This window comes from Zingiber officinale, chromosome 3B (genome assembly GCF_018446385.1).
Source record: "Zingiber officinale cultivar Zhangliang chromosome 3B, Zo_v1.1, whole genome shotgun sequence".
Classification (NCBI taxonomy): Eukaryota; Viridiplantae; Streptophyta; class Magnoliopsida; order Zingiberales; family Zingiberaceae; genus Zingiber; species Zingiber officinale.
In genome coordinates, this window is record NC_055991.1 from 2,095,941 (window position 1) to 2,116,577 (window position 20,637).

At 39.4% G+C, this 20,637-nt stretch overlaps 2 protein-coding genes across 3 annotated transcripts; one reads left to right on the plus strand and one right to left on the minus strand.

The window, feature by feature from the left end:
- The first annotated feature begins 11,923 nt into the window (after positions 1–11,923).
- On the plus strand, positions 11,924–17,236 carry LOC122055488 (exonuclease 1-like). 2 transcript variants are annotated; one of them, XM_042616949.1, is made up of 13 exons: positions 11,924–12,255; positions 13,291–13,410; positions 13,674–13,797; positions 13,977–14,114; positions 14,233–14,442; positions 14,773–14,948; positions 15,049–15,121; positions 15,512–15,635; positions 15,788–16,020; positions 16,088–16,148; positions 16,211–16,564; positions 16,721–16,943; positions 17,015–17,236. In XM_042616949.1, exons 1-13 carry the CDS (start codon positions 12,095–12,097, stop codon positions 17,067–17,069), a joined length of 2,052 nt encoding a protein of 683 aa, XP_042472883.1. In that variant the 5' UTR covers positions 11,924–12,094; the 3' UTR covers positions 17,070–17,236. The 2 variants fall into 2 exon arrangements, with proteins under 2 accessions (XP_042472883.1, XP_042472884.1); XM_042616950.1 differs by having other exon boundaries at positions 16,223–16,564.
- On the minus strand, positions 17,221–18,094 carry LOC122055489 (small heat shock protein, chloroplastic-like). Its single transcript, XM_042616951.1, has one exon. The coding sequence runs from the start codon at positions 18,030–18,032 to the stop codon at positions 17,346–17,348; it is 687 nt and encodes a 228-aa protein (XP_042472885.1). The 5' UTR covers positions 18,033–18,094; the 3' UTR covers positions 17,221–17,345.
- Positions 18,095–20,637: the final 2,543 nt, after the last annotated feature.

Here is a 20,637-nt window from a genome sequence, read left to right on the forward strand (position 1 = left end):
CTTCAACACATTTTGGTCAGGTTTGACCTTTCCAGACTTCTGGTCTCTTATGAAGCTTTTGCACTCCATTTTCTTATGACCTACGTTTCCACAATAATAATTAACAGGTTAAGCTTGGATGAATTTTAGATTATCCTCTTTGTCAGTAAAAAAGTGAAACTGTCACCTCGACGACCTCTCAAGGGTGACTCTGCACTGTTTAGAAGGGAGGTAAATTACGAGAGACTTCGTCCATCAACAACGGGCCGTGTAAGGAGGGGGTGAAAATAACCAATGGAGTATTCCACACTTGCTATAAATATTCCTAGGTCTATTACCAGCAACACCTTTGTATGAATCAACTGCGCCAGCCTATGGGGGCAAGAATCATTTATTAAGATTACTTTATATTAATAAGTTTTGGATCATCCTCTTGATTTATCAACAAATCTATTTGTGTTTTTTTGTCTTCATTTCTCCCTTGACAACATTAGCGTTGGATTTTCATTTCTTCATTTCTAACGCAGCGAAAACTATTGATTTCGTTAATTCAAATACGAATGTCAAAAATAGTCTTCTAAGCACTTGTTAATTGAATAAAATACAAGGAAATAGGTATCCAAATCTTGCAATTTTGGAGGAAAAAATGAAAAAAAAAAATCATAGTGGTCAAGCAAAGAGTATATTTTATTAAAATGAAATGGATTAGTAATTCTTTAGTAAATTCATCCCTATTTATATAATTTTTTTATTTTTTCCAAAATATTAATTAAGTATGGCTAAATTTAACTTTAATTAGTCAGTAAATCAAACTTTGACTAATAAAATGTTAAAAATTATCGGTTAAATCTAACATTGGTCGGTATTCTGTAGGATCAATTTGATAACTGTTTTTAGAAGTTCAAGCAATAGCAAGGGTTAGTAGTAGTGCTTAACACAAAACTATTGTTAAAAGTACCAAATATCAATAGTTTCCAGATTACTTTTAATAGTTATCTTCTTAAGAACAGTAATATGACCGTGAATAAGTTCCACTAATCGATTGGTAACAATAACTCTACCATCCAATCGATTCAGAATGATTCTGTGATTTTGAACAAGTTTCACCAATCGATTATTGATACACTCATGATATGTCTATGGGTAATTAGTCGGTTTCGTCGGGAAGTAGCTAATGAATCGAGAAAAATTTGGATAACTCCAAATCAAGACATTTGTAGATGTTTAAGTCTCCTTAATACATTTATGCCTTTAAACATTAATGTGATACACTATATTAAGAGCAACTATTTTTTTAACTCATTCTCCAATGTGAAAAATTATGTCAAATACTCATCATAAGTGTTACAACGATGATACTTATTAATCGACACCACAAAGGAGTTCTTAGAACTTCCTTATATCGGACAATATCAAAATTTTGATTTTCTGAATGACATAGGTCCATCAATCGATTTCGTTTAAAAGTGGATGATGAACCTAGAAAATTCTAAATCACTCCAAATCAAAACATTTATACTCATCTAAGTCCCTTTAATAAATTCATGCCCTCAAACATCAATGTGATATACTATATTGATCGTAGTATTTTTTTTAAACTCATTTCTGACATAAAAATTATATCAAATGCTCATTACAAATATTACGACGATCATATTCACTAACTAACACCATGAATGAGTTTATAGGACTTCTATCCATCGGAGAATATTAATTTTTTGATTTTCTGAATGATGTAGATATTGGGGTTGCAAGGTTGCAAACATAGTCCTACATTGAAAACACATGAGAAAAATCATGGACTTATAAGAAAAAAGATATTTCCATTGGAATGATACCTTTTGGGTAGAGCCCAAGAGCAAAATCATGAGGGTTTAGGCTCAAAGTGGACAATATCATACCATTGTGGAGATATCTAAAAATTTTTTAATCCTACAATTGGTATCAGAGCCCGGACTGCCAGAAGGTTTAACTACCGACTGTGCACAAGAGCTATGGTCTGATTGAGCCATGTAGCTAGGTACAATATTGACCTCGAACAAAGAAAGTGGGGGCTCCTATGTTTGGATCAAGAGGACCAGACACCAGACAAGAAGTCCTAGTTGCGGTTAGGTAAGGAAATCCTAGTAGGTCGAGTGGACCGAGGGGCAGGAAGACCTGGTGGGTCGAGGATCGGACGTGGAAAGCCTGTGGTCCTTTGTTTGAGGGGGGGATTGTTGGGGTTGCAAGGTTGCAAACATAGTCCCACATTGAAAATACATGGGAAAGATCATGGACTTTTAAGAGAAAAGATATCTCCATTGGAATGAGGCATTTTAGGTAGAGCCCAAGAGCAAAACCATGAGGGCTTAGACTCAAAGTGGACAATATCATACTATTGTGGAGATATCTAAATTCTTTTTGATCCTACAGTAGATTCATCAATCGATTTCGTCCAAAAGTGACTGATGGACCTAGAGAACTAGAACTCTGAATCATTCCAAATCAAGATTTTGGCAGTTGTCTAAGTCTCTTTATATATACACACACTTAAACATTAATGTGATGCATTATATTGAGAGTAATGATTTTTTTAAACTCGTTCCTAACATGAAAAATGATGTCAAATGCTCATTACAAATAATATGACGATAATACTCACTAACCGACGCCACAAATTAATTCTTAGGACTCTCCTTTATTGAATAATATCAAAATTTTGATTTTCTAAATAGCGTACGTCCATTAGCAGGTTTCATCAAAAAGTGGCTGATGGAATTAGAAAACTCTGAATCACTCCAAACCAAGACCTTTTTACTCGTCTAAGACTTCTAAATATATTCATGCCCTCAAACATCATTGTCACATACTATATTTCCAGTGATGATTTTTTCAACTCATTATCAACATGAAAAATTCTGTCAAATGTTTATTATACATATGCTACGACAATGATACTCCCCTATGTTGAATAATATCAAAATTTTGATTTTATTGAAGTATGCCCATCAATCGATTTCGTCCAAAAGTGATCAAATGGTTGATTGAGTTTTTGTTGCCAATTGATTACTCGACAATACTAACTCGATCGGGCAATCAATTCATAACAGTAATGCGGAAAGATAAGGGATGAAATGAGATTTGATTACGTGTTTTGATAATTTTAAAACTAACTTTATTGGTTCAGTAAATTATCGATTTATCCATGACTTCTACGTTCGATCTTGTAAGTTCTTTCGTCTTCGTCGTCTTCACTCATAGGGCTTGTAATAGCGCCCTCATTTGTCACTGAGGCAACAAGTTAGATTCTTGCATAGTAGAGATGTTGGTGCAATTAACACCAATGATCAAACTCAAATTTTAATAAATGACAAATGGATTAAATTTAGACGTTACGTTTGTCTAACCTCTTTACCGAGTGTGCAAGAATTGACGAGTCTAGAAGACCAGACACTAGGCTGAAATCTAGATGTGCAATTCTGATAAGAAGTCCAGCTAAGTCAACAAGGACCAAATAGTCGGCTGAAGTCCAACCGGGATGTTTGATTCTAGATGATTAGCTGAAGTCCAGATGCGTAATTTCTACAGAAAGACCTGATAGGTCAAGAGGCAAGCCAAGTGACTGCAACTAGTAAGTGAGGTAAGTTACTGGAGGAGAGTGATCAGTGAGGACGAGTCCTAGTAGGATCGTATGTGTTGGTCGAGCTTAAATCCATTTTGGAAATCGAAGCTAAGATCATGACTAGATCCTGATCTTGGGAAGATAAGATCTAATTCATAAATCTTATGTTTAATTGTGCTAACTCTGTTTTGCAGGACATTTTTTGTTATTTGGAGTTTGAACTAACGTGTACTGTAGGAGTTAATGAGGAAAGTTAAATCTCAAATGAACAGTGTCCAATGTACCTCAGAGGTGCCTCGAAGCAGCACATTGCGACACCCCAGACCCAGTGGAGGCGCCCACGTGTAGATAAACTTTGAGGATGCAGTTTGTTGTGGAAAGGCGCCTTGGAGTGCACTGGAGGTTCCTCGAATGTGAGCTTGGAGGGGCCTCGGAGTGCTTGGAGACGCATTCATGTAGATAAAGATCGAGCGCTTTAGAGATGATAAAGGTTGGAGTTCTTAGTGAATTTTGAGGTTGGAGGCACTTCAGATGAAATTAGAAACGCCCTCAACACTCAATATAAGCTCTATTCGACCAGCACTTGTACATCATATCTAACACAAGCTCCTATGACCATTTTGTTGCCATCATACTACTACTTGATGACTTCTAAACTATTACTGGTAGACTGACACTAACACACGAGCTCGATCAAGTTCATGTCTTTTAAGTGTTGGTAATGAGTTATGTTATTGTGCTTTTAATTATATTTACAAAACAAAAAATGTAGAGTTGTTACATTTTTCTTTGTTCTTTTGTATTCGATTACTCTACCGAAAGTTTACCGATAGAGGAGTTAGTGTATTACGCATTGAGAGGTCATAGGTCCTCGGTCTTGAAGTAGGAGTCCCTGAAGACTCCGAACCAAGTAACCGATCGTGTCTTGATCTTTTTCTCGTGTTCTTTCATTATTTCTGCTGTGCACTTGCTTTATAAAATTAAATAAGATAGTTTTTTAAAATCACATGATTCACTCCCCCTCCCTCCCAATCACATGCATGAGAGAGAGAGAGAGAGATGGAATGGGGTGTTCCACTTTGGTAAGCGATAACCCTGATCTCGATCATGAGTTGGGTGGTGACATCCTCTATTGGTGCAATCGACCTCCAGAGTATTAATGCTTGTTTGATAATATATTTAATGGATCTTGGTCAAGGTTGACCTAGTCAAGTGAGAAGTTTAGTCAGATCAAAGTTAACCGGATGACTAGCAAGTAGTGAGTAGTCTACTGAGTGACTGCAAGTGGTAAGTAGTCTACTGAGTGACTAGTAAGTCCAAGTAGGTTAAGGTGACTTGATGCTTGACAAGAGGGAAATCCTAGGGGGAGGTAACCCTAGGTACCTAGGGGAGGTAATGTTGGGACTTTGACGTCCACTAGAGGGGGGTGAATAGCGTCCCACCTAAATCGATCGCTTCCTATAATGTTAGTGCACAACGGAAATACAAAAAAAATCTAATAAATATAATGCTAAACCTAGAGGTAATAACCAAGACAATCAAACCTCTAATACGTTTACGTAACGTGGTTCGGAGATCATAACTCTTACTCCAAGGTTGTCCGTAAGGTGGATGATCCCAATCCATCGGTGGATGACTCCTCGGAAATCTCTGGCTAGCGCAAACCTCCTTCTCGGTGGAGAAACCTCACCACAACTTGATCCAAACACTCTTAGATCACAAGAAGAGGTTGAAACTTTGGAAGACTACTAATAGAGGTTAACCACCTCTATATCGTCAAACATACCCAAGCACCCTGAGCTCTATTAAATAGAGCTTGAGAGGAAAACACTAAGTTGTTTTCCCGCTACCAGTCGACTGGTGCATACACCAGTCAACTGGTCCTTTAAGTGAAGCCGACCGTTATCCAACGGTCGGCTACCAGTTGATTGCTACAGTGTCGTAACAGTAATGCTATAGTATTGCTACAATGTCGCTACAGTAACCCCTAAAAAACATAGGATTTTACCCTGAATACAATCATTCAACACTCGTCATTGCCCGACCAACCTAGACCTAGCCTTCTAGGCTCTTCCATCAGCCTTGTGTTCCTCGGATGTCTCCCCATCCTTTACGTCTTGCCTTCTGGAGCTTCCTTCAGTCTTGTCCTTGTTGTCGGATCTTCCTTTGTCAAAGGTTCCTCACCTCCGGGACTTCATCCATTACCAAGTCATACTTGGACTTACGTTGGCAAGACTACATACTTGAACTTACACCGCCAAGACTCATCCTTGGACTTTTCTCCTTTGCAAGATCACACTTAGATTTTCCTCGTGGTACCTGTATCCTGCACATTCACAATGCATATAAAATATAACAATAAATCTAACTTAAACCTTTGCCCAAATATCAAAACCTAGAACATCTAGATTGCTCCAACAGGTAACCCTAGATAATATGAAATCTTGGAGGAGTGAACTCTAAGCAAAGTGAAAGTCCTAGTTAGTGAAATTATGCCCTAGTGGTGAAAGTCCTAGTGAGTGAAGTTAGACAATAAAACCCTATGGGGAGATAAATCTAGGTAGTGAGAAGTCATGTGTGATGCGATTGACTGGACCAACGAATTTTGGTAAACCTAAGTATAATTTTACCAACACTATTTTTAATTACTATTATTTGGTGCTGTGCTAATTTAGTATTGCGGGAAAATTCTTAGTGGATCAAGCGATCAAACACTGAACAAAAAAAGTCCAAACAGGTATGGAGGATTAGATGTTTGGCAGGTAAGTTGAGGTAAGCTACTAGAGGTAGTGCAGTGAGGTCATGTCCCATTAGGGATAAACCTTAGGTACTGATTCAACTGGAGAAATCAATAAAAGTTTCTAAGTTAAGATCGAAATAATTCTTACTGTCTTCATCATACATATTATATTTATATTAATCCTATTTTGCAGGTTTATGCTCTAACTCTATTTTGCAAGATAAACTTTATAATCTATTTTTGTAGGATCGTTCTGTCGATAGAAAAAGGTGTTCAGTCGACGGAATCCTAAAAAATCAGAGCAGTGAGATTCGATCTAGACTGAAAAGGAAATTTTGGTTTTGTCGACAAATCAAGATGATCAGTCAACAGAACAATATATGTCCAAAATTAATCAAGATTCGAATAAGAACACAAAAGGTAAAATAGTTCAGTTGACGGAAAGACTGTGTTCCATCAATAGAACAACGAGATTTTCACGATCGAACGAAACATATCACAACAAACAAGGAAGGATTAGAGGACCTGTCGACAGATAGAGTAATCAGGCGACAGATCATTTTAGTTGATGGAACCTCTTATCAGTTGATGAAACGAGCCCTATAAAAGAAGCTCTCGAGCTCCGAGCAAAATACAACTCTTGCTTTTCAATTTTCTAGTGCGCTCGTTCTGCTCGTGCAAATTGCAACTTTTTTACTACGACACCGAGAGGCTTCCAACAACCCACACTTCATCTTCTATACGTTGTTGTCGGTTGATGCGGTGATAAGGAGGGGCACACCCTGCGGGGGATAGTTGTCACGATAGAGGTCAAAGTCAAGACGGTCAACGTTCGAGTGTCATATGGCCGGACGAACGATAAGTGTATCGGCTGGTCGGGCGATCAGGTCCCTAACCGGGAGGAGGTGTCCGATCAGACCCTACCGTTGACTCTAGGGGATGCGCCGAACAGTCGACGCTTAGGGAGGTGTTGGATGCCAGGACGATATGGTATACTGGCCGAGCAGCTACCCCGCTCGGCTCGACAGCAGGATTCGGCAGTCGTAGCGGAGTTACGGCTGAGTGGACGTAGTACGGACGCAACGAAACTCTGGCCGAGCGGCTATTTCGCTCGGCCTAACAGTAGACCCCCTGTGTTATCTATCGACATGCTTTTGGGAGTTAGCACCACTGACACCAGGCATAGTCAACCGGAAGATCGTACGACGAAAGTTTTCACTATCACATCATATATATGCTCGGTTTGTTAAAGTATTGTGTTAGGGACACTTTACTAACAAATCTTTTCAGGGGAAACTTTGGAAAGCATGCCTGCCTTGGGAAGGGGGCACACACACTGCAGGAGCTCTATGTAAAGGGGGGGTCCAAGCATCGACGGAGGTACGCGATACACTGTTTGCGCTATAGTCTTCGTTCTTGTTGCTTCACCTTCTACTTCATCGTTGGTGGCTGACTTGAGCGTCGGAGGACCAACGTCGGGGACCCCTTCCCTGGCTTGACACTGACGTCATCTGTCTTGCAGGGAGTAGCGGAGTCCATAGGCAGTCAGCGGGAGCGCCACATCCCCAGCATTCTATCTCATCAACTTTCGGACAGGATCATCAGTATATTATTTTACTTGCATATTGTATTCATACTTATACTATTTCATTATTTAGTAGATTGTCTAACGAAAGTGATCAAAGATCACTAGCCTTGGAGTAGGAGTTGGCTGAGCTCCGAACTAAGTAAAAAAGAGACGTGCTATTTATTTTTCTATTTACTTTATTCCGCTGTGCACTCGAGTTTTAACAAAAGAAAATAAATTTTTTTAAAGTGCCAAGATTCACCCTCCTTTCTTGATCTCTTACGATACAACACCCTCGAGGTAGGATCTCACTAGAAAGGTAAGAACCCTAATGTAGCCTTGGGTCACCTGCCACATGGCAGCCAAGATTTTGGCGATCCTTCAGTTTCATGTGAACGAATTAAGATAAAAAAAAATTAAGATCTTTACTGCAATTTAGGTTTTTTTTCCTCTCTCCCAATTCTGCTGGTATATTTTTTTTTTTCAAGTTATTCTTTGGCAGAGTTTGTAATATTAGTTCTTGAATCATTTGTCCTGAGTGTTGTCATGTGTGTTGTGTCGATTCCCTTCTACACAGGGTTTTCCTAATCTTTTAGTGGAGAAACAAATAAAAAATCTTTCTTGCTTGTAATTTCAAGAATGGACATACAGTGGACTTTATTGTTGTCTTTCTTATACGATTACAGTGGAAATCGCATGAAGGCATGTTTCTCATTATGTCAAATTGTCACTCACATGGTTTAATCCTCCGTTATGAATTTTTCCTCTGAATGAAGTGCAAGATCATGGGATGCTAGGCTTTTAAGTCGTATGTCATAAGCACTTTCCGATTCAGTTGGTGGAAAATTTCTATAGGATCAGGCTAGTCACCCTAAGTTCATGCTACCTGGTTCAATTTTTTTTTTCTCATTTTTTACTTAAGTCTTAGTTGCCTCCGGGGCTGCAATGCAACCAAGTGATCAAGTAGACATCCATAGTTCGATCTTTCAATCTCTAGCTACTATGTATTTATAGAGATTTTTCCTTCGAATGGAATGGACAGTCACAGAATGCTGAGTTCTCAACTACACACGGTGAGTATTTCCTATGACCTGTGAAATTTTTCATAGGACTGAATGAGCATTTCACATTTAATATTATTTGGTTTAACTTACTTGAGGATCAGTTAAATGACTTGTTTTTTTATATAACGGATATTCAAAAATTATATGTTGTGTGTGTAAATAGACGTTGTTTGAGAGAAATGTCAGTTAGGATTGTGTTGGGGAGTGTAAAATTTGAGTTTATATATTCCCTTGAAATTGGGAAAAAATTTATTTTTTTAAAAAATTATTCTCGTTTTTATATATGGAAATTAGAATTTAAACACTTAACAGTATCTCTTAGCTTATCGTATATGACATTTTATCATATTAATTGTGACTATTTGTTTGAATATCAAGTCGTATAATTTTGTATTTTATAAAAATAAAATACCTATATATACACTTTCATCGGAACGACAAATATATTGTTTTAATTTTATAATGAAAATCTTCTTTTAGATTTTTATTTTAATTTTAAGGCTCAGTGTATCTTTTTGATAGATATTTCAACTTTAAAACTATATCTTGGAATATATACTCATTTACCCTAAGTCTACCAATCCTTTCCCTGAATATAAGGTCCTTGGTCTTCCTCCTTCTCGCATCTCTTACCGAGTGCATAGTCAAGGGCAAATATATTTTGGTTAGTTTCGATCTCTATGGCCATGTATAGGTAAGCTTCAACTTCTTCTCGTATCGTGTCGTGTCATGTCATTGGCTCAAGAGTAAAAAGGTCATGTTACACATTTGTTTGTTGTTTCTATTCTAATTCTACATTGTCGCTTACACATTGACTCTTTTTGTTGCCAATGGCAACGCGTGATGTTCATCCAACTATCACAGAGGTAACGGGTTGTTCACCATCAACGTACCTCAAAATTGTCGCATCCGATGGACCGATGAACTACACGACATCTTTGTACGGGCCGTTGAGGAGCTCGGTGGTGCAATCGGTTGGACCTCTTTTCATCTTCATTTTTCCTATTTTCTCACCCTCATTCCTCCAGAAAAAAACATATTTTTTAAGGGAATTTCCAATATCTAAACATAGAAACCCTTTAAATTAATGAATCATTAATTAATGTACAGCAGCAAAGCCCACAGCGATCATGCAGGCCATGGAGAGGAGGGGAGTCACAGGCATAACTCTCCACCAAATCAAAAGTCACCTGCAGGTTTTATTATTTTATCAACAAATAAAAACTATTTTTTTTAAATAAATAAATAAATTATTTGCGCTAATTATTATTATTATTTTTACCTTGCAGAAGCACAGAAAAGACATAAGTAGAGAATCAAATAATGGTAATAATTAAATCCAGTTTAACTAACTTTTTATTTATTTAATTTGATTTATTTATTTTATTTTTTTGGAGCAGGGAGGGAGAAAAGGGCTGGGGAAGCCCAGGGAAGGCGTTGGATCGGACAACGCTCGTGAAATTGACGGGCTCGGGTTCAGGCTCGAGCTGAACTCATTGGCGAACTGTATTGTGGGTGAAAATTATGAAAGTGTGTTATGTTTTATATAAACATTAAATGCTTTGCAAATAAAGTGTTTTTTTTTTTTTTCAATTTGATATATTTGTTTTTATTAGTATTAAAGAGGTCCCATGTTTTTTAAAAACATTAAAAGGATGTTCTACTTTAAAAATTATTTAGAAAACATTTAGAATGGGAGTTTTTTAGATAATTTTTTAATATAAAATCTCTCATTGTGGCGTGCCCACGATAAGTTGAGATCCTTTGTTCTAAAAATGATGTATCTTCATGTCTATCGAATGAATTAAATCATATTTCAAAGATATAATATATATCATGAGAATATTATAACTGATCTTGTCCGAAAGTTGAATCAGCGGACGTTGGGCACGTGGCACTCTCCGAGTCGTTGATGTAGATCTCCGTCGGGTTGCACGAATCTCCGGTGAACCTGCACAGAAGTCGGGCCGGGAAGGGGTTCCCGGCGGCGACCCTCCGACGCTCAAGTCAGGCAAGAGGAAGCTATGAAATGGCTCTCGATCTCAGAGAACGCGTTCCTTCGGCGAAGTATAAGACTCTTTATATAGAGCAGTGAAAGAGCTCACGCACACATACCGAGGCAAACACGTGTTCTTAGCCCATACCTCGAGATGTGTTTGTCAGAGAGCTTACCTGACACCATACTATTACAGTCCAAGCATGCTCTCGATGGGACAGCAGAACACCTCGTCGCTAGATTAGGAGTATGGTCTAGTCAAAGGACTTGACAACTGTCATAAGATATAAATAGTCCTTCTTTTCCTACCCCATGACGAGGTGTCCGTCCGGCCGGCTGGACGGGGCGTCCGCCCGACACTTATCTTACACCCGGACGGACGGCACTCACATCCCGTCCGGCTCTTCGCATGCCTCGGTATGCTGGGGAGATCCTCAGTAAGGTGCTGTGGGAACTGCTAGCAGTATGTCACCTTGTCTTCGGCCTTCCGCTCGGCCCTTCGCTATGTTCAATCGAGCGCCGGAACCCCGACTTCTGTCGGGGCGCCTTTTGCCATAGGTTATTCACTGGTCGACCGGCCGGGAGGTCGGCCTATCCTTCTCCGATCGGCCACTTGACCCTTTGACTTCTACGTGGCATTGACCCCTCAGAGTGAGGGTCCCCTATTCTAACCGCCAGATCAATAACTATTCGATCGATGAAGAAATATAGAGATATATTATTTTTGAGACAGAGAATCTCAACTACTATCTTGAAATAAATCAGAAAATCGACCGGTAATAAAGAAAGCATTCATAGGGCTTCATTGCAAATCATATTCTATAAAAATGATAAGCATTAGTGAATTTTGAATCATTTTTTTTAAAGAAAAATATCATAAGGTAAAATGTTTAATTTAAACCATACGCACGTGAGTGTCACGTGATATTTCGCGAAATCTTTTCGTTTCCCGCTTCGTCCTCTTCGCATCGCAGCGTCGGCCTTTTTTTTGCCCTATTATATCTGTTTGCCGGGGGAATGAATCGGGCGGCATTTGGTTTCGCGCCGAGGAAGAGGGGAGAAGCATACGCCGAAGGACAAAGGGTAGAGGCGTGGCTGTGAGGGTGCAAGCTGAGGCGGCGAGGGACGAGGTCGGGCGGCGCCTGCGATGGGGATCCAAGGGCTACTCCCCCTGCTCAAGTCTATCATGGCGCCGATCCATGTGGAGGAGCTTCGAGGACAGGCAGTGGCGGTGGACGCTTATTCCTGGCTCCACAAAGGTGCCTTCTGCTGCGCCACGCAGCTCTGCAAAGGCCTTCCCACCTCCAAGTAACTTGCGTCTCTTTGACTTCTGCGCTTGTTGATGTTCTAGGTTTACATTGCCAGTGGATACCTATGGGAGGACAAAGTTTTCTCTCGGTCGAAAGATTGTTCTTTTCTCATTTACCGCTTCTCCTCTTTTGCTTTTCATTTTCCACGAGTTGGATTTCTTGATTTTCTTTTTCTTTACAAAGAAGGGTTATTGCGTTCCTACCTCTCCACATTCGACAGGCCTTGTTTTATTCTTCAATAGGTTTTTATGGCGAGAAAAGATGGATAAATACATGAATTTAGTTGATCGTTGATGATTCGTGGGGCATAGTCCACTTGTATCTCCCTCATACTGGATCTTTTGAGGAGAACACTTGTCCATAAAACACACTGCACCTTTAATCATTATTGCAATGCAGCACTTTGTCTCCTACTTTCTTTATTTCCAAAAGAAAGAAAAAGAAAGTTTTTTTTCCTTTGATGTCTTCGCATCCTGAATGCATGATACCTTTTCTTTGATTAAGAATGACAAAAATTCATTTGTTCACAATGGTGTAGCGATGATTTCATGTAAATTAACATGTACAAACAACCTGAACACATGGGTTTTGCTTTTTAATTGATAAGGTTGAAATGTTCTCATTGTCATCAAGTTATGGATTTTGTTTAGCTTCCCAATGCCATGCAATTAGATTCTGCTATTCATGCAATATTGTGTTCATTTTTAAGGTTCTCTTCATGTTCCTTAGAGAACTAACTGTGCAGTGCAATGGTATCCAGAAAATCTAGAAAGCATTCACGTTTATGGTTTTTGTTAGGACCTCACCAAAATTGTTTGATGTGTATATTTTTGTTATCTTCCTGTTCAAATTCCTTCCTTCTCTTCATTCAACAGCATTATTTATGTGAAGATGCCATCTCTTCATTATCAATAATGTTGCATTATGTTTCTGTAGTTAATAGTACTGCAGGAACATTTCATGAATTTGACAACGTATGCTTTTCAATTTCAATTTTTTACCTATGCAACTTACTGATATGGGCAATGTATAGGCACATTGAGTATTGCATGCATAGAGTAAATCTGTTGCGGCATCATGGAGTCAAACCTATTCTTGTATTTGATGGTGGGAATCTACCAACGAAGATTGTACAAGAAACCAAGAGGTCAAGGTATACAAAGATGATTGGTAGATTATTGGACTCTGTAGCATGAAAACCAACATTTGAAAGTAGGACGAACTCTAGTGTACTACTTAATTAAGGAATATAAATTGTTAAAACAGTCTTGTAATAGATGCTGTGTGTTTCTGCATCTAATACACGTGGTTCATATGCTTTTCAATATGATCGATGCTGATCTCACTTTCTGATTATTAACTTGAGGATATATTTAAAATGTCTTTCCTCCTAGCTAACTGGAATAATTGATGTAGGGCTAGGAAAGAAAATCTTGCACGAGCAATGGAACATGAAGCAATGGGTAATTCTTCTGCTGCTTTTGACTGCTACCAAAAGGCTGTTGATATTTCACCTGCAATTGCACTAGAACTAATTCAGGTAGCTGATTATGTTATTGTCAGGTTATCCTTTACCCCATGGCTTGGTTATGCTGGAAAAAGATTATTACATTCTATTTTTGATACATAGTTTTGTTCTAGTGAATGTAGATGGCTGCGACTAAAATCATTCATCAAGCCATATTTATATCTTGTTTAATTTAGGGTGCATAAGTGCAGGTTTTGAAGCTGGAAAAGGTTGACTATATTGTAGCCCCTTATGAAGCTGATGCGCAGATGACCTTCTTGTCCATCAACAAACTTGTTGATGCTGTCATTACAGAAGACTCAGATTTAATACCTTTTGGCTGTTCTAGAGTAAGTATTTTTCAAAGATTTGTCTATTTGCCAAAATTTTAGTCATTCATTCATTTAAAATATTGTTCAAATGTATATTGTCATTTTAAGGTATTAATTGCTGGAGTGTCTTACTCAGATAATCTTCAAAATGGACAAGTTTGGTCATGGAGTTGAGTTCCAGGATTCAAAGTTGAGAAAAAATAAGGATCTTGATTTAACTGGATTTACCAAACAGATGATGCTCGAGATGTGCATTTTAAGTGGTTGTGACTATTTGCCATCACTGCCAGGTATGGGTTTGAAAAGGGCCCATGCACTTGTCAAGAGGCTTAAAAGCTATGAGAATGTAAGTCGCTATTAGTAAAACTTGGACTAATGGTGCAATAATTGAAGGAGTAATATTTCTCAACCACGCCTAGATATGTTGCTTCTAATAACTAATTTATTCAATTTACTTTTCTTTTTCCCTTGTGCTAATGTTAGTTAGATTTATGCTACTGTATGCTGCTACAATGTCAGATGTTCTATCCATTCTATCTTAGTTTTTTTTTTTTTTAAATTATGATTTTTAATTTAATAAGTCTACACACACACAGACAGCTGCTAGTAATATCATATGTTAGGGTAAAAACCAGAATATTGAATTAAACAAGTGAAGTTTTCTTGTTACTTTCAGGTTATTAAGCACTTGAAGTATAGTGCTGTATCCATCCCATCTTCTTTTGAGGAAATGTTTAAAAAAGCAATTTGGGCGTTCCAACATCAGAGAGTTTATGATCCTGCAAAAGAGGATCTTGTCCATTTGTTGGAGCCACCTCAATGTCCTTTTGAAGACCTTGATTTTCTAGGCCCATATCCTACATTTGTCATATATTCTCTTGCATATATCTTATCTAATATAGGTAATACTCAATTGATTCAGATGATTATAGCTTTTCTTGACTGTTCCTACATGGCTATCCCAAGACTTAGCAAAAGGAATAGCAAAAGGCGATATTGATCCAATGACAAAGATGCCATTCCAGGTGCGTGCTTCTAAATCTTATCTGTTGATATTGGTGCAATGTTTATGTCTTTTTGGCATTTAAATTCTGCAAACTTGGATATTTATCACCACATGAGCTGTGAAAGATATAACAATCCCAAATAGTCGAGATAAATATGGTCACATTATGACTTCCTTAGAATATGCTCTTTTTCTAAGTTTGATGCATATTTCTTGTTTCTGGCACCTATATTGTTACAAACTGAAGCCAATTTGATTCGTGGCTCCAGGTTGTGTTTTTGTGAAAGTAAATGTCATTTATTGAGTTCCCTTTATCTATTGTTTATTATAGTGATGAATGATTTGCTTTGAGCTTTTGTGAATTTTTTTTAGCTAACATGTTTGTTAACTTTATCTACTCTGATTGCAGGTAAATAGTGTAGAGAATACATCGATGCTCAATGGAAGTTACCCTGTACAACAATCTGTATCATCAAGTGAGAAGAGAAGGCTTGAGTTGCCCGTCCAAAAGAATTTGTTAACCAACTACTTTTGTATCCAATGTTTTCCATCAACTTTAACTTTTTCATCACAAAATCTAGAATGCCGACTCCAATTCATTAGCGAATTGAGTTCAGTTTATGATTAATTGTCATAATTGATTTCTTTCTTCATTACACATCTGAGTTCTTTAACAGTGAGAAAGGTCTAGCATCAGTTGAAGCAAGACGGAAATTTAGGGCCCCAAAAGTCATGCAGAAAGATCTGGTAACACCAGATTCATCTTCTCCAAGCTCTGGAACCTGTAGCTCTGGACCACCTGCTTCAGCAAAAGATGCTACTTGTTATATGAGCAGTACTCAAAGCACCCCAGTTGATCAAGATGACAAGGATGGCTCTGGTCCTGAAGATCATGTTACAGAACCAGCAATGGAAACGGTATAATTTTTGAGCTCCTTTAGTACTCTCTTAACAAAAAAAGGTATAACTCTTTGTTTTTTACCAGATGGAAGATAAGTTCCTCAATCCAATCCAGAAACAGGACGTAAATAGGCTAACTGTACATGGTTAGTTAGTTTTGATTTCAGCTGTAAGTATAATTAAACTAGCCTAAGATCATGGCTTTCAGGTGGTTTTACAGGTCCGCAAATGTCCTCCTCCAGATGTAAACCATTTTTAACATCACACAAGGAAAAGACGTCCCACCAGGCAACGTCTGTGGTCGACGAGACAAGAGTGCCTACAAACAGAAAAGTCATTGTGAGAAGCTCATACTTCAAGCATAAGCCATCAGATATCAATACTCTCCATCGACCCAATGATGGTGCCACAGATGGTAATGAAAATAACGATTGTATTCCTGGTGGCTACCCTGTCAAGAAAAGAAAACTATCCGAGGACGAAAATCAGCCACCCATCTTAGTAATGAATCAGGAAAATCTGCCATCAAAGAATGCAAGGACTTCAGTTCATCATGGAGAAGGTTCGAGCTACTTCTTTCATAACCAAGTTTATGTTCTTCACGTTAGTTGATGATAAAGTTGTTGTGCTTGCAAATACTCTATAACTAGCGAAGGAGACAGTAATCACAGTCAAAAGGTTTATGCTAAGTAAAACTAACGATACCGGTACCCTGCAGATAATCAAGTGTCTCGTTTGAACAACAATGGCGCCATGGTAAGGGAAGGAGGAAAATTTGGTTGTGACATTTCACATGTGAACAACTACACAAGTGTAGCGGAGAGATCAATGGACAGATTTGCAGCGCTCATGTCATCTTTCAGATACACTCAATCGAGTGCCCGTGCAAGCGGCCTCCGTGCACCTCTAAAAGACGTTCAAAATTCTTCTTCCTCTGCAAGGTATTTTTATCATCTCAATCTATAGTGTTTCTCGATACTATCCAAGTTTCTGTTTTATCATTTCCGAACAGGAGGAAAGCCGTGCCCATTGCCATTGAAGAATTCTCATATGCATCCCAAAAATAAGGTTGACTTGGGGAGTTTCTAGTCAGCCAAATTTCCACAATTTTGTATGTATGCTCAGTGGCCTTTGGCATTTATACATTTTGGTAGGCCTCTAATGTTACAATTGTTTAACTGTAGCTTCAAGCAAGAAGTTTAAGTGGAAATATAGAAGTATGGATTTATGAACATATTTTTATTCACATGGTAATATCAGTAAACCACACTGATTTCCCCTGTTTCGAGAACAGAGACTTCATTTATGACTTACATACACACTCCTACTTCATATCACCATCTTTATTGGATTTCGACGTCTATCACCTTGCGATCCGTCGCCGTCTTCGGGATCGCCACCAGCAGCACGCCGTTCTTGAGCTCCGCCCTCACCTTCTCCTTGTCGCAGTTATCCGGCAGCACGAATCTGGAATCGTACGAGGTCGCGCTCCAACCCTTCCACTTGGACTCTTCGCCTTCTTCCTCCTTGCGCTCGCCCCTGATCACCAGCACGTCGTTCTCCACGGCCACCTTCACGTCCTCCTTCGACAGCCCCGGGACGTCGAACCGCATCCGGATCTCCTTCTCGTCCTCCATCACCTCCCACGGCGGCCGCATCTCCCCCGTGCTGCTCCCCGGGAACGACACGGCGTCCTCGAACAGCCGGTCCATCGTGTCCAGCATCATCTTCATCGTCCTCATAGGCGACATCGCGTCGACGAGCCCGAACGGCGCCGCGTCGAACGCAGACCGGCGAGGACGCTGCCTCACCATCGCGGCGCCGTTCTTGTCGACGCGGACGTCGATGGACGAGGTAGCACCGGCATCGTTTTTCTCCTTGCTCTGCGGCACCGCCGCAGTGGCAGACACGTGGAGTCTCCGGAGTCGCGCGGGCGGTGGAAGCGACACCGCCGTCAGAGGCCGGCGCTGCGGGTGGCCGGAGAAGAAGACGGAAGGACGTAGAGCGGATGCTGCTACAACGGTCGCCATCGGTGTAATGGTAGAACTCGATCACGAGCGCTGATCGGTGGCGATGATCGAGAGCGGTGGGAGATTTATACGAACAACAGGAGGGATCGGGAAGGGTCTCGTTGGATGGCGAGGAGAACGATCGAGAAACGAGCAGAACTGTCATGAAACAACTCGTTACGTGTACACGTGGACAGGATTACGTGTACTCAGGTGGATCGGCCCAATAGTTCATGGGCCGGGCAAATTCATGGCGTAAGGCCTTCAGATAGGTTAATTAGTTTCTGTTTTAAAAATTGCATTTCGATTTTGAAGGGAACTTTAAAATAAATAAAAAAATTAATCTACGGAAAATTAATTTATTCAAGGGATGTAACGCAAGCTGGCGACAACCAACAGGGTGTGACGTTCGATATGAAATGGGCTTTATTATAGATTAATATAATCTACTCTATTATATACTTCCAGCTGCATGGTCAGTACATATGTATATTATATGTGTATAATACATTGTTACGTTGAATCTGCATGTATCTGTATGCATGGAAGTGATAAAAAGGCACAGGACCACAAGGAATATATATATGTTTTAATCAGGATTAATCACTTCTAGGCTTTAATTTATCAGGATCGAGCTTGAAACACAAATGTATCTCTAATTCCACAAGTAATATAATCCCGATCAAAATTATACTGCTCAGGGTATATCTATATCTGAGTTAGTTATCATATGATTTATAAAATTGAATAAGGATTGATTTTAGACGCCTTCCATGTGATGACTTACTTTTATTTTTTAATTTACTCTCGTTTAATAGTATCAGACAATTATGGAGAATTTCTAACTTTCTTGCATAACGGTCAAAACTATGCCATGTGACAATTATTAATGTATTTAATTAACACCCCATATATCCTTTAATTTTGCATAGCATTGCTCTACTAATAACAATGCATGTAACCAAAGGCGGACTAGGATACTAGTTCAGTGCAGTAAGGGCTGATTAGGATATTAGTTTAGTGTAGTGTAGGCGCAATGGCTCACGCTACCAGGTGAGGTAACGACATGGCAATTTCACAAGCGATTGTTGCCCTGCCAAGCAATTACAACATGGTCGTGCAAGTTAACGACCATTTGCAAGACAACCACACCGCTACCTTGCGGGCAATGGCCGCTTCGCCAGCGACTGCACGTTGGTGCCTAGTAAGGCAGCGACTCCATTGTCATTTGGTGGGGTAGCATTCGCTCAAGAGGCTATCACGTCGTTGCCTCGTTAGGCAGTGCAAGTGACTGCGGCATCGTTGCCTTGCATCTTTTTTGTTGAATAGTTAAAAAAATTAGGGTTACCTTTCAGCAAAATTCTTTGCTTGCTATGCGAAGGACGTTGCTTGCTTTATATAAGGAAGGAGACGGAGGACGTTGTTTGGTGGCTTGCTATGGAGAGGGAAAGAGACGGAGGATTGCTACGGAGAGGGAAGGAGACGGTCTAGACTGAGAGCGTTGAGCCATTGCTTGCTGTAGAGAGGGAAGGAGACAGTCTAGACTAAGGGCGTTGAGCCATTGCTTGCTGCAGAGAGGGAAGGAGATGATCTAGACGGAGAGCATTGCTTACTGCTTGCTACGGAGAGGAAAGGTTGGAAGGAGACGAAGCCGAGTTGTTTGCTGCAGAGAGGGAAAGGAGACAAACAGTTTATGCATTACGGTAAAAATATGGGTAATAATTTTTTTTACTACCTGTTGGCTTCGTCTTAGGGACAAAGCCAAAAAATTCATAGGGGGTGATCCTGTCTGAAAGGTACGGAGATGGCGCGTTGGGCAGGTGACGATGTTGTTAACTTGGAGAAGACTTTATACAGGAGAAAAAGATGATAAGCTAGATGCAGAAAGGGTTTCAAATGTCTTCCTCCTTTCTGCGCACACTCAAAAGAGCCAACAGGACGTTAGGACAAAAATTAAGGAAGAGATCCCTGTCATAGGCCCTCCGACGCTTAAGTCAGTAGGTAACCGAGCGAGAAGTGAAGAGGAACTACGGTAAATTAGAGTGAGCGTAATAGAGAGAAATCTTGTGCTCTTTGTAAGTAAAGCGTGTCAAAACATACCTCTAGCGGAGAGAAACCCCCCACTTTTATATCACCTCTGATAACCTCGTAATGATAAGGCAACAAAGAATATTTGGTATTACAAGATGTTGGATAATCGAAGGTATATAATTTAACATTTGTACAGTTATCCTCTGAGAAATCTTCTGTTATATATATATGAACAATCTCGTATAATCTTCGTAATAATAATAGAAGTTGTATAGTCACCTTCGTAAGAAAGTTCTATTGAATGCATATGTTATAATCGAAAAATATTCTCTGATGGATAGTTGTTATTCTGACAATCTGTTAAGATTTCTTGACTATGTTGTCTCTTGAAATATAACCGGGACAGATACTTAGACGAATGAGGTATCTCGACTGTTTATATGTTTGACCGATTTTGTAATAAGAATAACCTTATGTAATTAACCCTTTAAAGAGAGAGTTGAATCCTATAAGTACGATCGGTCATAAGTTCGGTCGGCAATATGCTCGTAGGCTCATGCTGAAGATCTGCTAAGGAATGAGGAGCCAAATCTCG

Bases quoted from the DNA above. Each gene is read 5' to 3' on its own strand.
- LOC122055488 (XM_042616949.1), top strand. From the start codon at position 12,095: ATGGGGATCCAAGGGCTACTCCCCCTGCTCAAGTCTATCATGGCGCCG. The intron at 13,798-13,976 runs GTAGCTGATTAT...GCATAAGTGCAG, and splicing joins TTGCACTAGAACTAATTCAG to GTTTTGAAGCTGGAAAAGGT. The intron at 14,443-14,772 runs GTAAGTCGCTAT...TGTTACTTTCAG, and splicing joins GGCTTAAAAGCTATGAGAAT to GTTATTAAGCACTTGAAGTA.
- LOC122055489 (XM_042616951.1), bottom strand. From the start codon at position 18,032: ATGGCGACCGTTGTAGCAGCATCCGCTCTACGTCCTTCCGTCTTCTTC.